Raw genomic sequence first — 15,101 nt, forward strand, 5'->3', positions numbered from 1 at the left:
GGAGCCAGGGTCAAGTGCCCCAAATGGAAGCTTGGCATTTCTAATAAGCATCCTGGTGATGTCCACTCACTGCATTTTGAAGCATTTTGGGTAACGAGAGCACGAGATGCTGTGGGAAAGGATAAGAAACCAAGCCAGGAAAAATGGAGGAAGGTCGATCAGCATGGGCCTGGGATGCCATTCTGTGGTTTTGGGATTCGGGTGATGGGAGCTATTGGGGCCTTTTAACTGATCATTGCAAGTTCAGTTTTGTGCCTTAGACCAGTGCACTTGTAGCCATGCTGGGAGTGGACCAAAGAAATGGAAATGGGCCAGCAAGGTAGGTCAGAGCTTGCTGCAGTGTTCCTGGCAGTGGAGAGGGAATGGAGATGTTCTGAGGGAGTCACTTTTTCTGGAGAACTCATAAGCCTTCAAATCAAACGCGCATGGAGGTGGAAGGGGGAGAACTGGATGACTCGAGTGTGACCCTTGAGAAGCTAATAGGGGCTGACTCCGAGGCCTGAAGGAACATGTACAAAGGGAAGGATACCTTAAGCAGAATGAGGAGGGGAGGGGAGAGCGAATGCAGGGGGAGGGGGCCAAGCCACTGAATGTGCCGACACCGAGGTACACACGTTACCTCCAGTGGCACTTGCCCAGTTACAGTCAGATCTGCCAATCTATGTCCCACAAAGAGCTAGACTAGAGACTTGGATTTGAGAATCAAATGAAGCAGCTTATTGGAAGCAGCAGAAAATTAAGAAGCATCTGTGGTTACCACATGAAGTATAAATTGAGTTTGTCCACTCATCTTTCTAGGTGGCACGGCTGGTCTTAGAGAGGAGAGGCCCCAGGGCTGCACCACAGTGTCCTTCTGATGATGACAGGATGGGAGATGAGCACGTGGCTGTTTCCCTGGTAACAGCCAGGTCTGGCAGACCTGTCATCTCAGTGACGGATGGTAAGAGGAGAGAGAATTGAGTGTTACTATTGTCATATCATTATATACTGCTTCAGAGGTGTCAAGTCAAAGAAGAAAGACAGGGAGGCTTCCTCTGGGCTAAATGAAATGTGTGGCTCATGATCATCATCCAAGCTGGTGGAAAACGGTCTTTGAAAAATGAAAATACATTGTGCCCAATTGACTACCACCAATGAGTCTGCTCCCAAGCCTTGTGCAGTTTCCTGATCACCCGCCTAAATATTAATATTTGTACATGAATATTTAGGGATGAAATGGACATAAAAGGGTCAGGCATTTTCAGATACAATTAGTTCTACATTCCAGCCAGGCACTTGCAACAGAGACATCCTAGGACTGACTGGGCAGACTGAGAGATAAGGCCGTCAGGAATTTAACCTTGTTAGCAGCATCCTTTAAAAGGTCATAGCCGTGGCCAGCCTAGAGGGACATACTGCATCTCTTGAGGGGCTGCCTCTCTGCATGTCTGTGTGATTTTGTTTCCTGCCAGGAAAGTCCATAGAACATTATGGGTTGGAGCTTAACCGTATCTCACTCCTTCCATGGGGATAGTTATGGTCATGCTCCAGAAGCTGTGAGGCAGGTTGGAGGCATGGTGATGCTATCATCCTTAAACCAAGGCTGCCCTTTCTCCCCTCAACTCCTCTGTGTACTGCAAATGGGACCTGTGAACAATGAGCTAAACACTGAGCAGCTGAGGCCAGTGTGCCAATGCAGACATGCTCAAGCCGCAGACCTCACTCTCCACTTGAGCTGTTTTCATCTTGACCCAGTGAAAATTTCCAATTCCTGGCCCTGTCACTCCGTTCACTGATTACCTTCTAAATTAGTGAAGACAAACCAGGAGAAGCCCGGAGGCTGCCGTTGGTTACTAGACTCCCTAGATGCCCAAGGCTGTGTCCATCTCTGGCAGACCGGAAGTGACGGGTCTTATGGTCAGTGTACATGGCCAAACAAAATGACAGGGAGAACATTCTTCAGAGTTGACCGCCATTGCCCCCATGGTCTGTTTACATTAAACTTCATGCTGCACATACCAAACCACGATTAAGATCCCACATCACAAACTTTACTGGATGCTATACGCAGACAGGTGTATGTCTAAAGCTCCATCCTTACATACACATCTAGTTGTTTATATTTAAACACTTAGTATGGCAGCCATGTGTGACTGACAGTTGAGCATTTACAATGTGGCAATCCAAATGGATGGAGGGAACTAGAGTGCAAAGATTTAGTCTACCAGAAGAATGAAGAGGAGCTCGATCACCATTTGTGTGCACTCCATACCGATGAGGTAGTAGTTCAGATATGCAGACAGTCTCTAACACGGCATGACAACGAGGGTGTAAGAGTCACACATATTCCAAAGGGACCGTACTTTGAGCTTGAGTCTCTCATTAAGATGCTGGGAAGTGGTGGTGAGATGGGGCTTAGTTCCACAGTTGCCAGGGGAAACTGCCCTGGGCTGTGTTGCTAAAGTAGGATGCTGGGAAGGTTAGGTTCATTCAGTGCACTCTCAACACAGTCTTCCCCATAGGATTTACCAGGATGTAATCCCCTTGTAAATTGAAGAGCACCTGTATTGAGTTAAATACAATACATAATTTAACCTTATTTTACCTGTTTCCTTTTACTTTTAAAACATGTAGCTACTGGAGAGCTTTGAAAGAACCTTTATGGTTTGCATTTACAACTTAGATTCTTTCTGTGGGCAACACTGATCTGTCATGTGTGTGATGGACTCCATCATCAAAGTTAGCCCATGAAATACTTCTCTGCAAGACAGAAGCCATTCATCTCCTCGACACGACTCACTGGTCGAGGCCAGCCAGTTGCCACCCACCGAAGGGTCAATTTTCATGAACTCCCATGTTACAGGTCCTAAGTTTGAAGTCAAACTGAAGAAGAATAGCAGTGGTTTGGGATTCAGTTTCGTGCATATGGAGAGAGGAAACTGCAGCCACCTCAAGAGCGACCTCGTAAGGATTAAGAGGCTCTTTCCTGGACAGCCAGCTGAAGAGCATGGAGCCATTGCAGCTGGTGACATTATCCTGGCAGTGAATGGAAAGTCCATAGAAGGCCTTGCCTTCCAGGTGCTCAGAGCCATGAGGGTGGGGAGCTGGGGGTGGGGAGTAGAGATCTGGATGTGAGCTGGGGGTGGGGGAGTACAGATCTGGATTTGAGCTGGAAGTGGGGAGTACAGATCTGGATGTGAACTGGGGGTGGGGAGTACAGATCTGGATTTGAGCTGGGGGTGGGGGGTACAGATCTAGATTTGAGCTGGGAGTTGGGGGTGGAGATCTGGATGCCTGCTGATGTAAGTCATGTTTCTTTGAGGACCATCCCCACAGAGAATACTTTGGGTTCTTGGAATTTTCACCTGAATCTGGGCTTGGAGCCCACAGAAAGCAATCAAAAGGATGTATTTTCTATCTCAGTTTAAAAATATCTGACCTTGAGTAAGCATTGCTCTCCAGTAGGCCCCTCAGTGAACCTGGACCTAAAACCCAGCTTGTGTGCTGGCTAAAGGTCTCTGTGCATTCTAGGAGGTGAGGTGAAGCTGGAGGGACTAAGGATGGTCCCTTTCCACTCTCCCTGAGATTCATGGGTGGAATGTGGAGCTTTGCATGCATAGTGTAGCATAGACTGTCCCTCCTGTGGTCAGAAATGTGAGGGGCTGGAGAGATGGCTCAGTGGGTGAGAGCATGTACTGTTTCACAGAGAGCCTGAGTTTGGTTCTCAGCACCTGTGTCCAGGAGCTCGCAAATTCCTGTAACTCCAGCTCCAGATTGCATTCACATGTACATACTCACAAAGAGACATACAGGCGTAAACGTAGTTACAAATAAAAATAATATGAGAGTGAAGGTGTGTATGTATGTGTGTGTGTGTGTGTGTGTGTGTGTGTGTGTGTGTGAGAGAGAGAGAGAGAGAGAGAGAGAGAGAGAGAGAGAGAGAGAGAGAGAGAGAGAGAGAGACTTGTAATACAAAATGTGAAGGAAATGTCTGTGTTAGTTGGAGTATTGGCAGAAAACAGTCATTTGAAGAGACTTTAATAATGGTGTGAGCATGTTGTTGGGAAGTTAGAGGTGAGTATGGTGATGTGGAGTGCAGCTGTCCACCTTTCCCAACTCCAAAGGGGACGGGAAGGAGCAGCTACCCAGCCGTAGAGACAGAATGGGCGACAAGGGCTCACTGGTATGTCAGAGGCCCTCACTGAGGGACGTAAGCATCCTGTGATGACCCAACAGAGGGGGGCAGCAGCCAACACCACCTTTCCTCTCTTCTCTGTCCCTCGCTCCAGCTGAGCCCATGTGGATGCTTCATGCAGCCCACACAGGGCGTGCCAAAGCAGGGTGTTCAAAGGCAGAAAGTAGCTTGAGTGGGATGGGGGTGGGGGTCTGTGCAGTTCCTGGAACCGCATGAGTTTAGATGGGAAGGCCTGTCTTCAGATGTTTGACCCAAGTGCAGATCTCTAAGCCACTTCTGGGGAACTGCAGTCCCAAGGACTGTAGATATGGGGGGCAGTGAGGAGACTGCGCATCCTCAGGGGTCCTGATGGGGCTGAGAAAGATAGGAAAACGGCAGACGCTACAGAGGAGGGACCATGGAAGAAGAGTCCAGGCTTTCGTGTACATACCCAGGTGCCAGGCTGTGAGTTCTCTGCCACTGTGACAAAAAGCCCGAGAAACCTGACTTGAAAAAGGGAAGTCTGGCTTTGTCTCATAGTTTCAGGGGTTTTAGTCCGCGATTGTTCGGTTCCACTGGCTCAGGGTCTCTGGTGAAGCAGACTTTATGGTGGGGAGTGTGTGGGAAAGTGAAGCTTCTCTCCCTCGTGGCAGCTGAGGTGGAAAGAAGGAGGGAGGGAGGGAGGAGGGGAGAGAGAGACAGAGAGAGAGAGAAGAGAAACAGAAAAACAGAGACAGAGAGGAGACAGAGACAGACAGAAATAGAGATAGAGAGACAGAGAAAAAGAAAGACACAGAGAGACCCAGTATCCCCTTCAAAGGTACAGCCCAACTAGGCCCCACTTCCTGTAGATCTCATCGCCTCGCAACAGCACCATGAGCTGGGGACCAAACCTTTGTCACATGAGCCATTGGAGGACATTCCAGATATAAACTTGAAGAACATAATCAATGGCAGACCTGGGCAGCTGAGGGGACATTGTGGAGCATCTGGATCAGAGGTTCTCCAGGAGGCTAGATGTTGCCTCTCGTGGGACATTTGGTGAATCCTGAGACAGTTATGGTTGCTACAACTGATCGGAGCTGCTGTCATCTTGTGGGTGGAGACTAGTGAGGCTGCCGAACACCCTTTGACACACCGGGCATGGGTCCCAACAAAGAATTATTGTTTGTTTGCCCCAAATGTGGAGAAGGCGGGGAGGTTGAACGATCCTGGTGTGGATAGGAAATGGAAACTAGACAGGCACCGTGTGCTCCGGCAGGGAGAGCGTGGCTTGAGCACAGGTTCGGGACTGGGGAAGCTTAGGCTGTGTGACAAAGATGAGCAGCGGGAAAGAGCAGCTGGAAGGCAGTGGCAGCAAATGCAGGTTCTGTGATCTGAGTGGTTGGGTGAGGGGGGAGGCGGCTCAGCAGGAGAGTGGTTTGGGAAGATTACCCCTGGGTCATGGAGAAGGCAAGGATCAGAGATGACATCATTGCAGTTCCACAGGGGAGCAGCTCTAGGGCCTCAGTCTCATTAGGAAGAGATTCCCGAAGGCCTCCATGTGATGAGGCTGCTGTGATGAGGCTGCTGTGATGAGGCTGCTGTGATGCTGCTGTGATGAGGCTGCTGTGATGCTGCTGTGATGAGGCTGCTGTGATGCTGTTGGTGGCTCCTGGCTCCTGAGTATTTGGGGAGTTAAAGCTTACAATGGTGTTTCCCCAAGTTCCCTGGAGCCAAGCTGTAGGTCAAGGCAGGGGAGGCGGGCGGTCCCCTGGGAGCAGTGAAGAGCACAAAGCAGCAGCTCCCAATGAGGCCACCCCAGACTTGACTGTGACTGGGTTTCTTGTAGGAAGTGCTCCATTTACTGCGTGGGGCTCCAGAGGAAGTGACTCTCCTCCTCTGCCGACCCCCTCCTGGGACACTACCTGAGATGGAGCAGGGATGGCAGGTAAGACATGGGTCCTTATCTCTCCTCACTTATCAGCCACTCACTTTGCAGCCTGGTGGTCCCGAAAGGGCCATCACTACTTTTTTTTCTTTGGAGGGGGGGGGGGCGTGGGGTGGAACAACACCAGCCCTTACCACTGCGGCAGGAAAGCATCTGCCCCTCAAACCTTAGTGCATCATTTTTTCTCCCTGTTCCCTTCCCCCCCAGTCCCCCGGGCCTCCTTATAGATGTATAGAAAGTGGTTAGACTTTGGTCATCCAAGTTCTAGGCTGTATCCTCCGGCATTCTGAGCACAGAACCAAGACAAAAGAACTTCCAGTAGGAGTTTCCACACTGAGGAATAAAATGTATACCCACCTACCTAAAGCCTGAAACAGACAAGTATGGTTGGGGCAGAGGTGAGAGCCACAGGGACCACAGAAATGTGGGGGCTTTACCTGGATGTGTGTATTAGTCTGGTTCCTCAGAGAATCAGAACAAAGAGAAAGATAAAGGATGGGTGGATGGGTGGGTGGGTGGATGGATGAGTAGGTGGGTGGACAGACAGACGGACGGACGGACAGACAGACAGATAGGGTACTTATTGTAAGGCATGAACATATAGTTCTGAGGCTGGCCAGTGTGAACTCTACAAGGCCACCCAGCACGCTGGAGACCTGGGAAGTTCAGACTGGCGCAGAGAGGGGCAGGCGGGGCAGAGCAGCTGGAGAAGGTGGCAGTTTGTGAACATGGGTTCTGTGTGGTGAGCTGTGTGGTGGAGGCAGGGTGGTTGGTAGTCTGGAGGTGGAATTCCCTCTTTCTGGGTGAAAACTATTCTTCATTCCCCAAGACTTCTGCTGATTGGGTAATGCTCTCCATAGCCTGGAGGGTACGCTTTTTGCTCAGAAGCTACTGATTTTAGCATTAACTGCACAGAAAAAAAAAAACATTTATAGTGATATCAATAGTGGTGTTTAAAAAATATCTGGGTACCCTGGCCTAGTCACATTAACATATGAAATGATCTGTCAGCTACTGGGGACTACCTGCTCGGTCTCTGGGAAATTGACTCTTTGACAGAGACTTGAGGACAGGGAGCCTATGGGCCTGGCCCACTGGAACATCACCTGTGTGGGTCAGGGAGCTGTCCTCAGCAGAGGAGGAGGTCAGTGTACAGACCTAACGGGCCTTGGCTGACTCCACAGGAGCTCTGGAGCTGAGATGGCCTCTGGTACCTGTCCAGAATAGCACACTCTCATTAGAGGATGCACTGGTGGTAGGGATGAACCCTAACTTTACTGAAGCATCTCCCTTAAGCTGAGTGCAGCTCCTGGGTGGTGAGAAAGTATGGCCATGAGCTACCAGCTGCTTTCCCTGAGCACGTGGAGGAGAAGCGATAGTTTCTGGTACCACAGAAAATGGAGATGCTTTTAGTATAGACGTCTATCAAGTAGCTGTTTGTGAAGAACAAGTATGAGGTCCAGGCTAGAAAAAATGAGTACATAGACTTATATAAAGGCATGGAATGGTGGAGTCCATCCCCTCCTTGGAACGTGAAGAACTATAAAAGCATGGAATGGTGGAGTCCATTCCCTCCTTAGAACGTGAAGAACTGAGCACTGAGAGGTCTGGTATACAGAGCTGGGGCTGAGGAGAGGGGCATGAGAAGAGGTAGGAACAGGCAGCAGTGGGTATCTCATACACAGAGTGTGAGTGAGGGTGCTTCTGCTAAGCAGGATGTACGAGTGAAGGCTGTTCCTGAAAGCTAGAGAGGGAAAAGGGCAGAGAAGTGCCCTGGGGATTCAGGAAAGAAATGACTGGAGACATTCCCCTCCAAGTTTGCCACAAGGTAGAGCAAAGGAGTGGATGGCTGGTAGGGGAGAGGTGGGTGGGGTCGGGGTACAGGCTGACCAGTAAGAATGTGTGGGAGAGGGAGGATTCTTGTCTAATGTATTGCTCTTGTTGTGAAGTCAGAGGGGTAGTGGGAGGAAGTTGGTGGGGGCTTGAGAACATGGAAGATCATCTATAGGAAACAGAACTGATGCTGAGAAAGGTTATCTGGAAGCCTTGCATGAGCACAGGCATCTGCAGCCACATCTCTGGCATTCACAGGGCCAGAGGCTTGGCAGCAGCTGGGAGGGCCACACAGTTTCACTGGGAACTGGACAGAACTTGCACTGTGTGCAAGTAACAGAGGTGGAAGCCGAGGAGAGCAGGGGGAAGGTGGGGATCTTCTTTGAGAGAGAGAGAGAGAGAGAGAGAGAGAGAGAGAGAGAGAGAGAGAGAGAGAGAGAGAGAGAGAGAGAGAGAGAGAGAGAGAGATTATGCTGGGGAGGAGGCAGAGTCCCAGGGAAGTGAGGATGTAGGTGTTGGGAAAACAAAAGGCATTGGTGATCACAGGAAGCTTTGACTGACAGCTGTGGGAGGGTGTCTGGGGTGGAGAGAGAGCAAGAGCTTGAAGGGAGAGTCATTGGAAACTGCTCTCTTTATTTTTTAAAATCTCCATTTCAGATTTTGATTTTCCTTATACCCTTTATACGAGGCACAGTCTACCAGTGAGGGACTGGTTTTGATTTATAATTCAAATGTGCGTTTTAGGGGTATTCCTTTCTCTTGGTGGTGGTGGTGGTGGTGGTGGTGGTGGTGGTGGTGGTGGTGGTGGTGGTGGTGGTATGTGTGTGTGTGTGTGGTATGCTACCACAAACGCTCACCCAAGGAAGGATCCTTGGTGGGGGATACGAAGCTTTCTCTGCTCAATGAGACCAGCCCTGTGCTCTGTGATGGAAGGGAGTTGATTGTAGGGTGTGAATGCTGACCTAGTTTTCAGGAAAATGTAAAATCCTAATTTCCATACAGTTATAAATATTAACACATGTATAACCCATTCAAAGAGGGAACCATGCAGATGTAAAAATGGTTCAAAAGAGATGTCAAAGACCAGCGTGTTCATTTATGGAGTTGAAAAAGGTTTCGATAGCACTAGGTTTCCAGATCCCCAATGCTCCCCACCCCCACAATTCCAGTCATCCTTCCCTGCATTCTCTCTCTTCACTCCATCTCCCTCCAGCCTGATTCCCCACTCCCCAAGTCCACCCATAAAATATATCCTATTTCCTCCTCCCTGGGAGATCCCTGTATCCTCTCCAGACCCCTCCTTTTTACCTAACCTCTTTGGGTCTACTGATCATAGCTTGGTTATCATTTACTTAGCTGGCAATATCCCCTTATAAGTGAATATATACCATATTTATCTCTCTGGGTCTGGATTACCTCACTCAGGACAATTTTTTTTTCTAGTTCTATCCATTTATCTGCAAATTTCATGATGTCTTTTTTTTTTAAGCTGACCAATATTGCAATACTTCATTATGTAAATATACCAGATTTTCTTCATCCATTGTCCTGTTGAGGAACATCCAGATTGCTTCCAGTTTTTGGCTAATTTTTTTTTGAGACAGGATTTCTCTGTGTAGCTTTGGAGCCTGTCCTGGAACTTGTTCTATAGACCAGGCTGGCCTCAAACCTCACAGAGATCTGCCTACCTCTGCCTCCTGAGTGCTGGGATTAAAGGTGTGCACCACCACCACCACCACCACCACCACCTGACAGTTTTTGGCTATTATGAATAACATGAGAATGAATATGGTTGAGTAAGTGTTCTTGTGGTATGCTTGAGCATCCTTTGGGTATATGCCCAAGAGTGGTATAGATTGATCTTGAGGTAGATCGATTCCCAACTTTCTGAGGAACCACTGTATTGATTTTTATAGTAGCTGTATAAGTTTGCACTCCCACCAGCAATAGAGGAGTGTTCCCCTTGTTCCACATCTTTTCCAGCATGAGGTCTTGAGGTAGATCGATTCCCAACTTTCTGAGGAACCACTGTATTGATTTTTATAGTGGCTATATAAGTTTGCACTCCCACCAGCAACGGAGGAGTGTTCCCCTTGTTCCACATCCTTTCCATCATGAGCTATCACTTGTGGTTTTGATCTTAGTCATTCTGACAGGTGTAAGATGGAATCACGGAGTTGTTTTGATTTGCATTTCCCTGATGGCTAAGGATGTTAAACGTAAGTGTTTCTCAGTCATTTGAAATTTGTCTATTGAAAATTCTCTGTTTAGATTTGTTTCCCACTTTTAAAAAAAAAAGATTTATTTATTTATTATGCATACAGTGTTCTGTCTACATGTATGCCTGCACACCAGAAGAGGGCACCAGATCTCATTATAGGTGGTTGTGAGCCACCACGTGGTTGCTGGGAATTGAACTCAGGACCTCTGGATGAGCAACCAGTGTGCCCTTAACCTCTGAGCCATCTCTCCAGCTATGTTCCCCACTTTTTAATTGGATTATTTGGTTTGTTTATTTTTTTACATCTAGTTCTTTATATATTTTGGATATTGGTCTTCTATAAGAAGTAGAGTTGGCACAAGTCTTTTCCCATTCTGTAGGTTTCGTTTTGTCTTATTGACAGTGTCCTTTACCTTACAGAAGCTTTTCAGTTTCAGGAGGTCCCATTTATTAATTGTTAGTCTTAGTGCCTGTGCTCTTGGTGTTCTCTTCAGGAAGTTGTCTCCTGTGCCAATGTGTTCATATGTGTGTGGATTTATGTCTGGGTCTTCAGTTCGATTCCATTGATCAACAAGTCTGCTTTTATGCCAATACCATACAGTTTTCATTACTATAGCATTGTAGTATAACTTGAAACCAGGAATGGTGGGACATCCAGCAGGACTTTTATTTTTCAGGACTGTTTTTGCTATCCTGGGTCTTTTGTTTTTCCATATGAAGTTGAGAATTGTCCTTTCAAGGTCTGTGAAGAATTGTGTTGGAATTTTGATGGAGATTGCCTTGAATGTGTAGATTGCTTTTGGTAGGCTAGTGATTTTTACTATGTTAATCCTACTGATCCATGAGCATGGGAGATCTTTCCATTTTCTCACATCATCTTCTATTTCTTTCTTCACAGAATTGAAGTTTTTAATCATACAAGTCTTTCACTTGCTTGAGTAGAGTTACCCAAGATATTTTATATTATCTGAGGCTACTGTAAAAGGAGTTGTTTCCCTGATTTCTTTCTTTTCTTTCCTTTTTTCTGTTTTTAGTTTTTTGAGACAAGTTTCTCTGTGTATCCCTGGCTGTCCTGAAAATAGCTCTGTAGACCAGGCTGGCCTCGAACTCACAGAGATTCCCCCTGCCTTTGCCTCCCAAGTGCTGGAATCAAAGGCGAGCACCACTAATACATAGCCTTCCCTGATATCTTTTTCCGTGTTTGTCATTTGTATATAAAAGGGCTACCGATTTTTTTTTTTTGCATTAAACTTGTATCTAACCACTTTGCTGAAAGTATTTTTCAGCTGTAGGAGTTTCCTGGTAGAATTTTTAGGGTCACTTATGTATACTATCATATCATCTGCAAATAAAGATACTTTGACTTCTTCCTTTCCAATTTGTATCCCCTTGATCTCCTTCAGTGGGATTATTGCTTTAACTAAGATTTCAAGTACTATATGCCCCACGAACTATTCTGGTTTCCATGTTCTTTCTTTGCATCACTTTCTTGCATTTTGGCGACATTAGTAATTAAAATTAACCCAAGCACCACAGTACTATATAGCTGATTCAGCCCAAGAAAGCAGTTGGTGATGAAATGGGCAGGTAGTGGACATAACATGGAAACACCAGAAAAAAGGGATGACCCATGTGCTGAGCAGGCTGTAGCAAGAGGACAGTTTGAGAGTTTGTCATGCTGCTCAGAACAATGTGCAGTTTTTTAAATTATGCATAAATTATTTCTAGCCTTTTCTGCTTTAACATTTTTGACTCCAGTAAACGAAATCTTGGAGAACAAAATTATGGGTAAGAGCAGCTACCAAATATATTTCCATTAAAAACAGTGCTCAGATACACAGCTCTCCAACTATGGTACTTAACAAGGATCCATATGTTGCCCAGGTCACAGTATAGAGACCTTGACTGTAGAAAGGCTGATTGCAAAGTCTCTCTATTTATAGCTCAGACCCAAAAGCACCTGGAAAAATTAATGATTTTTTTCAAAAAATTGTTTTAATTTTAAAAATTATATGCATGTGCATAAGTCTGCCTGTGGGTAAGTGCATATGAGCACAAGTGCCTGCAGGTCAGAAAAGGCCATCAGATCCCCTGGATCCGGAGTTTCAGGTCATTGTTAGCTGCTTGATGTGGATTCTGAAAAACGAATCCTGGTCCTCTGCAAGACTAGCATATGCTGTTAGCCACTGTGCCATCTCTTCAGTCAAAACTTTTTTCTTTTCTTTTCTTTTCTTTTCTTTTCTTTTCTTTTCTTTTCTTTTCTTTTCTTTTCTTTTCTTTTCTCTTCTCTTCTCTTCTCTTCTTTCTTTCTTTCTTTCTTTCTTTCTTTCTTTCTTTCTTTCTTTCTTTCTTTCTTTCTTTCTTTTTTTCTTTTAGAGACAGGCTTTCTCTGTGTAGCCCTGGCTGTCCTGGAACTCTGTAGATAAGGCTGACCTCAAACTCAAAGATCCGCCTGTCTCTGCCTCCCGGATACTGGGATTAAAGGTGTGTACAACTACCACCCAGCACAGCCCCAAACTTTTTATTTCCTAAATGTTGTTTAGAGTTTCTTTCATGTGTGAGATTAGCATTGGTAACCATTCATGTATTTCTTTAATAGACCCCTGAACTATCAGCAGACCAAAGATTCACCATGGCAACGTGCACTGAATCAGAGCAGAGCCCCAGCCTAGATCAAGAGGACAGCTGGAGGGACAGTGCTTCCCTGGACACAGGGGAGGGCCTGGCTCCCAGGCCAGAGTCTTCCTACAAGGCTGTCAGAGAGGCGAAAGGGGACCAAAACAGGCAGGGAGCCTGGGCCAGGTCCTTGATGCACCCTATGGAATCCCATCCTCATGTGTGCAAACTCCACCAGGAAGCAGAGGCCCCAGCGTTGGCTACCTCTTTGGAAAAGGATATGAGACAGAACTGCTATTCTGTGTGTGATATCAGGAGACTGGGAAGGTAAGAGTTGCCTTATGTGCACGCATTTTGTAAGCTGTGTGTATTGTATTGCCAGCTGATTACAATAGCAGATACCTACTATAGAGAGGATTATTGTGCCCAGCACCATTCCAGGCATTTGAGGGGAGTAAGAAGCTATAGAAGCCTGTGGCTTAAGTTACTACAACCTGGAAACTTTGGGAAAAAGCGAACTCCATCCAGATGACAATCATCCCCAATATGTCCTAGCGGTTGTTGATGGCAGGCCTTGTGTCCTCTCCCAGCACCCAGTGTATATCCTGCACTCCCATGGCCTCTGTAGTCGCTGTGGTACAAAGTAAGACCTTGTGCATATGCTCACCTCTATTGATGATATAAACCTTTATTACCAACACTACCTGGAAATAGATTTCTACTCCCCAAACCAAGGTGAAACCTCCATTTCAGTTACTATTTTTTTATTTAGTCTGTAATTCCGTGCCTACCCACTCTTAAGTATTTCTAGTTTTGATTCCTTTTCTCATGAAACAAACTTTTCAATTCAGTTTGAAGGCTATTTATGATATACGTATACCTTGAACCTTGTTAGGGAGCAGAGATGGAGAGGGAGAAAAAGTAGTTCAGAGGGAGGCAGGCTGTGTTTCTGCTGCTAGGCATTTGTAAGCATGCATGGACATGAACAGGCGACAGCCAGGAGTAGTAATTTGTGTTTGAAACTATATAAAGCTGTTGGGATTCTGTGACTCTCTTTTCTGGTCATTGTAACAGAGTGGTAAGAGTAGACCCACAGGGACTGATAGGTAGCAGGATGCACTCAACCATCTGTGTCTATAGGTTCTGTATTTGTATGTCCAACCAACCCTAGATTGAAAAGATTAGAAAATGCACTAGTACTGCACATATATAGATGTTTTGGTTATTTTCTAAGCAATATAGCATAACAGCTATTTATAAACCATTTTTATTGTACTAGTTACTATAAATGATTTAGAAACGAGTAAGTATTTACAACGGGATGTCTGTAGCTGATACACAAGCACATACTTCATTTATATAGGGGGCTCCAGCATCTGGGGATCCTGGTCTCTCTCTCTCTCTCTCTCTCTCTCTCTCTCTCTCTCTCTCTCTCTCTCTCTCTCTCTCTCTCTCTCTTTCTCTCTCTCTCTCTGTCCTAGAAGCAATCTCAGATGTGTATAGTGAGAAACCATTGTATGCCGCAGAAGTCAGGATGGCACAGCTGGGCTCTGGGAGAACTGTAGCAAACAGAGGCCAGGTTTACAGTACCTAAAGGCATCCAGATACACCTTTTTAAAGAATGCTATGTGTAGCTAGAGTTTTCCTGCCTGGCCCACAGTCAGGACAAATCTTTGTCACCCACCAGTCCCACAGCCGCTCAGACCCGACCAAGTAAACACAAAGACTTATATTGCTTACAAACTGTATGGCCGTGGCAGGCTTCTTGCTAACTGTTCTTTTAGCTTAAATTAATCCATTTCCATAAATCTATACCTTGCCACGTGGCTGGTGGCTTACCGGCGTCTTCACATGCTGCTGGTCATGGCGGCGGCTGCAGTGTCTCTCTACCTCAGCCTTCCGCTTCCCAGAATTCTCCTCTCTCCTTGTCCCACCTACTTCCTGCCTGGCCACTGGCCAATCAGTGTTTTATTTTTTGACCAATCAGAGCAATTTGACATACAGACCGTCCCACAGCACTTCCCCTTTCTTTTTTTTAAAAGGAAGGTTTTAACTTTTACACATCTCCAAAGCCAGCTTGGTATATTTGGGAATTTGGGCGTAGCTTCTCTTACTACTTCCTGCTGGAGGGGGGCGCTGTATCTTATGGGGATACAAAGAAAATTTTAGGATCATGGAGTAGTCTGTGAGACTGTATCGTCTGAGCCAGTTGCCTTGAAACGATTCTGGATGTTGGATCATCTGGGCCATGGTGTCATCGGAGACCTTTCAGGTGGTCTTGGCTGGTCAAACCTGATGTATCTTAATCTGGAACAAATCCATAGCCTCTGGCTTTCTGTAGAAACAAA

At 46.3% G+C, this 15,101-nt stretch overlaps 1 protein-coding gene across 1 annotated transcript in view; it reads left to right on the plus strand.

Annotated features, from left to right (window-relative positions):
* Positions 1 to 15,101, plus strand: part of Frmpd2 (FERM and PDZ domain containing 2) — a 121,272-nt gene that overhangs the window by 94,121 nt on the left and 12,050 nt on the right. The window contains exons 25-28 of the mRNA XM_076544369.1: positions 799 to 940; positions 2,843 to 3,057; positions 5,985 to 6,083; positions 12,737 to 13,080. Coding sequence (XP_076400484.1) covers positions 799 to 940; positions 2,843 to 3,057; positions 5,985 to 6,083; positions 12,737 to 13,080 — 800 coding nt within the window. The remainder of the gene's footprint in view (positions 1 to 798; positions 941 to 2,842; positions 3,058 to 5,984; positions 6,084 to 12,736; positions 13,081 to 15,101) is intronic.

Source organism: Peromyscus maniculatus, chromosome 9, assembly GCF_049852395.1.
Source record: "Peromyscus maniculatus bairdii isolate BWxNUB_F1_BW_parent chromosome 9, HU_Pman_BW_mat_3.1, whole genome shotgun sequence".
Classification (NCBI taxonomy): domain Eukaryota; kingdom Metazoa; phylum Chordata; class Mammalia; order Rodentia; family Cricetidae; genus Peromyscus; species Peromyscus maniculatus.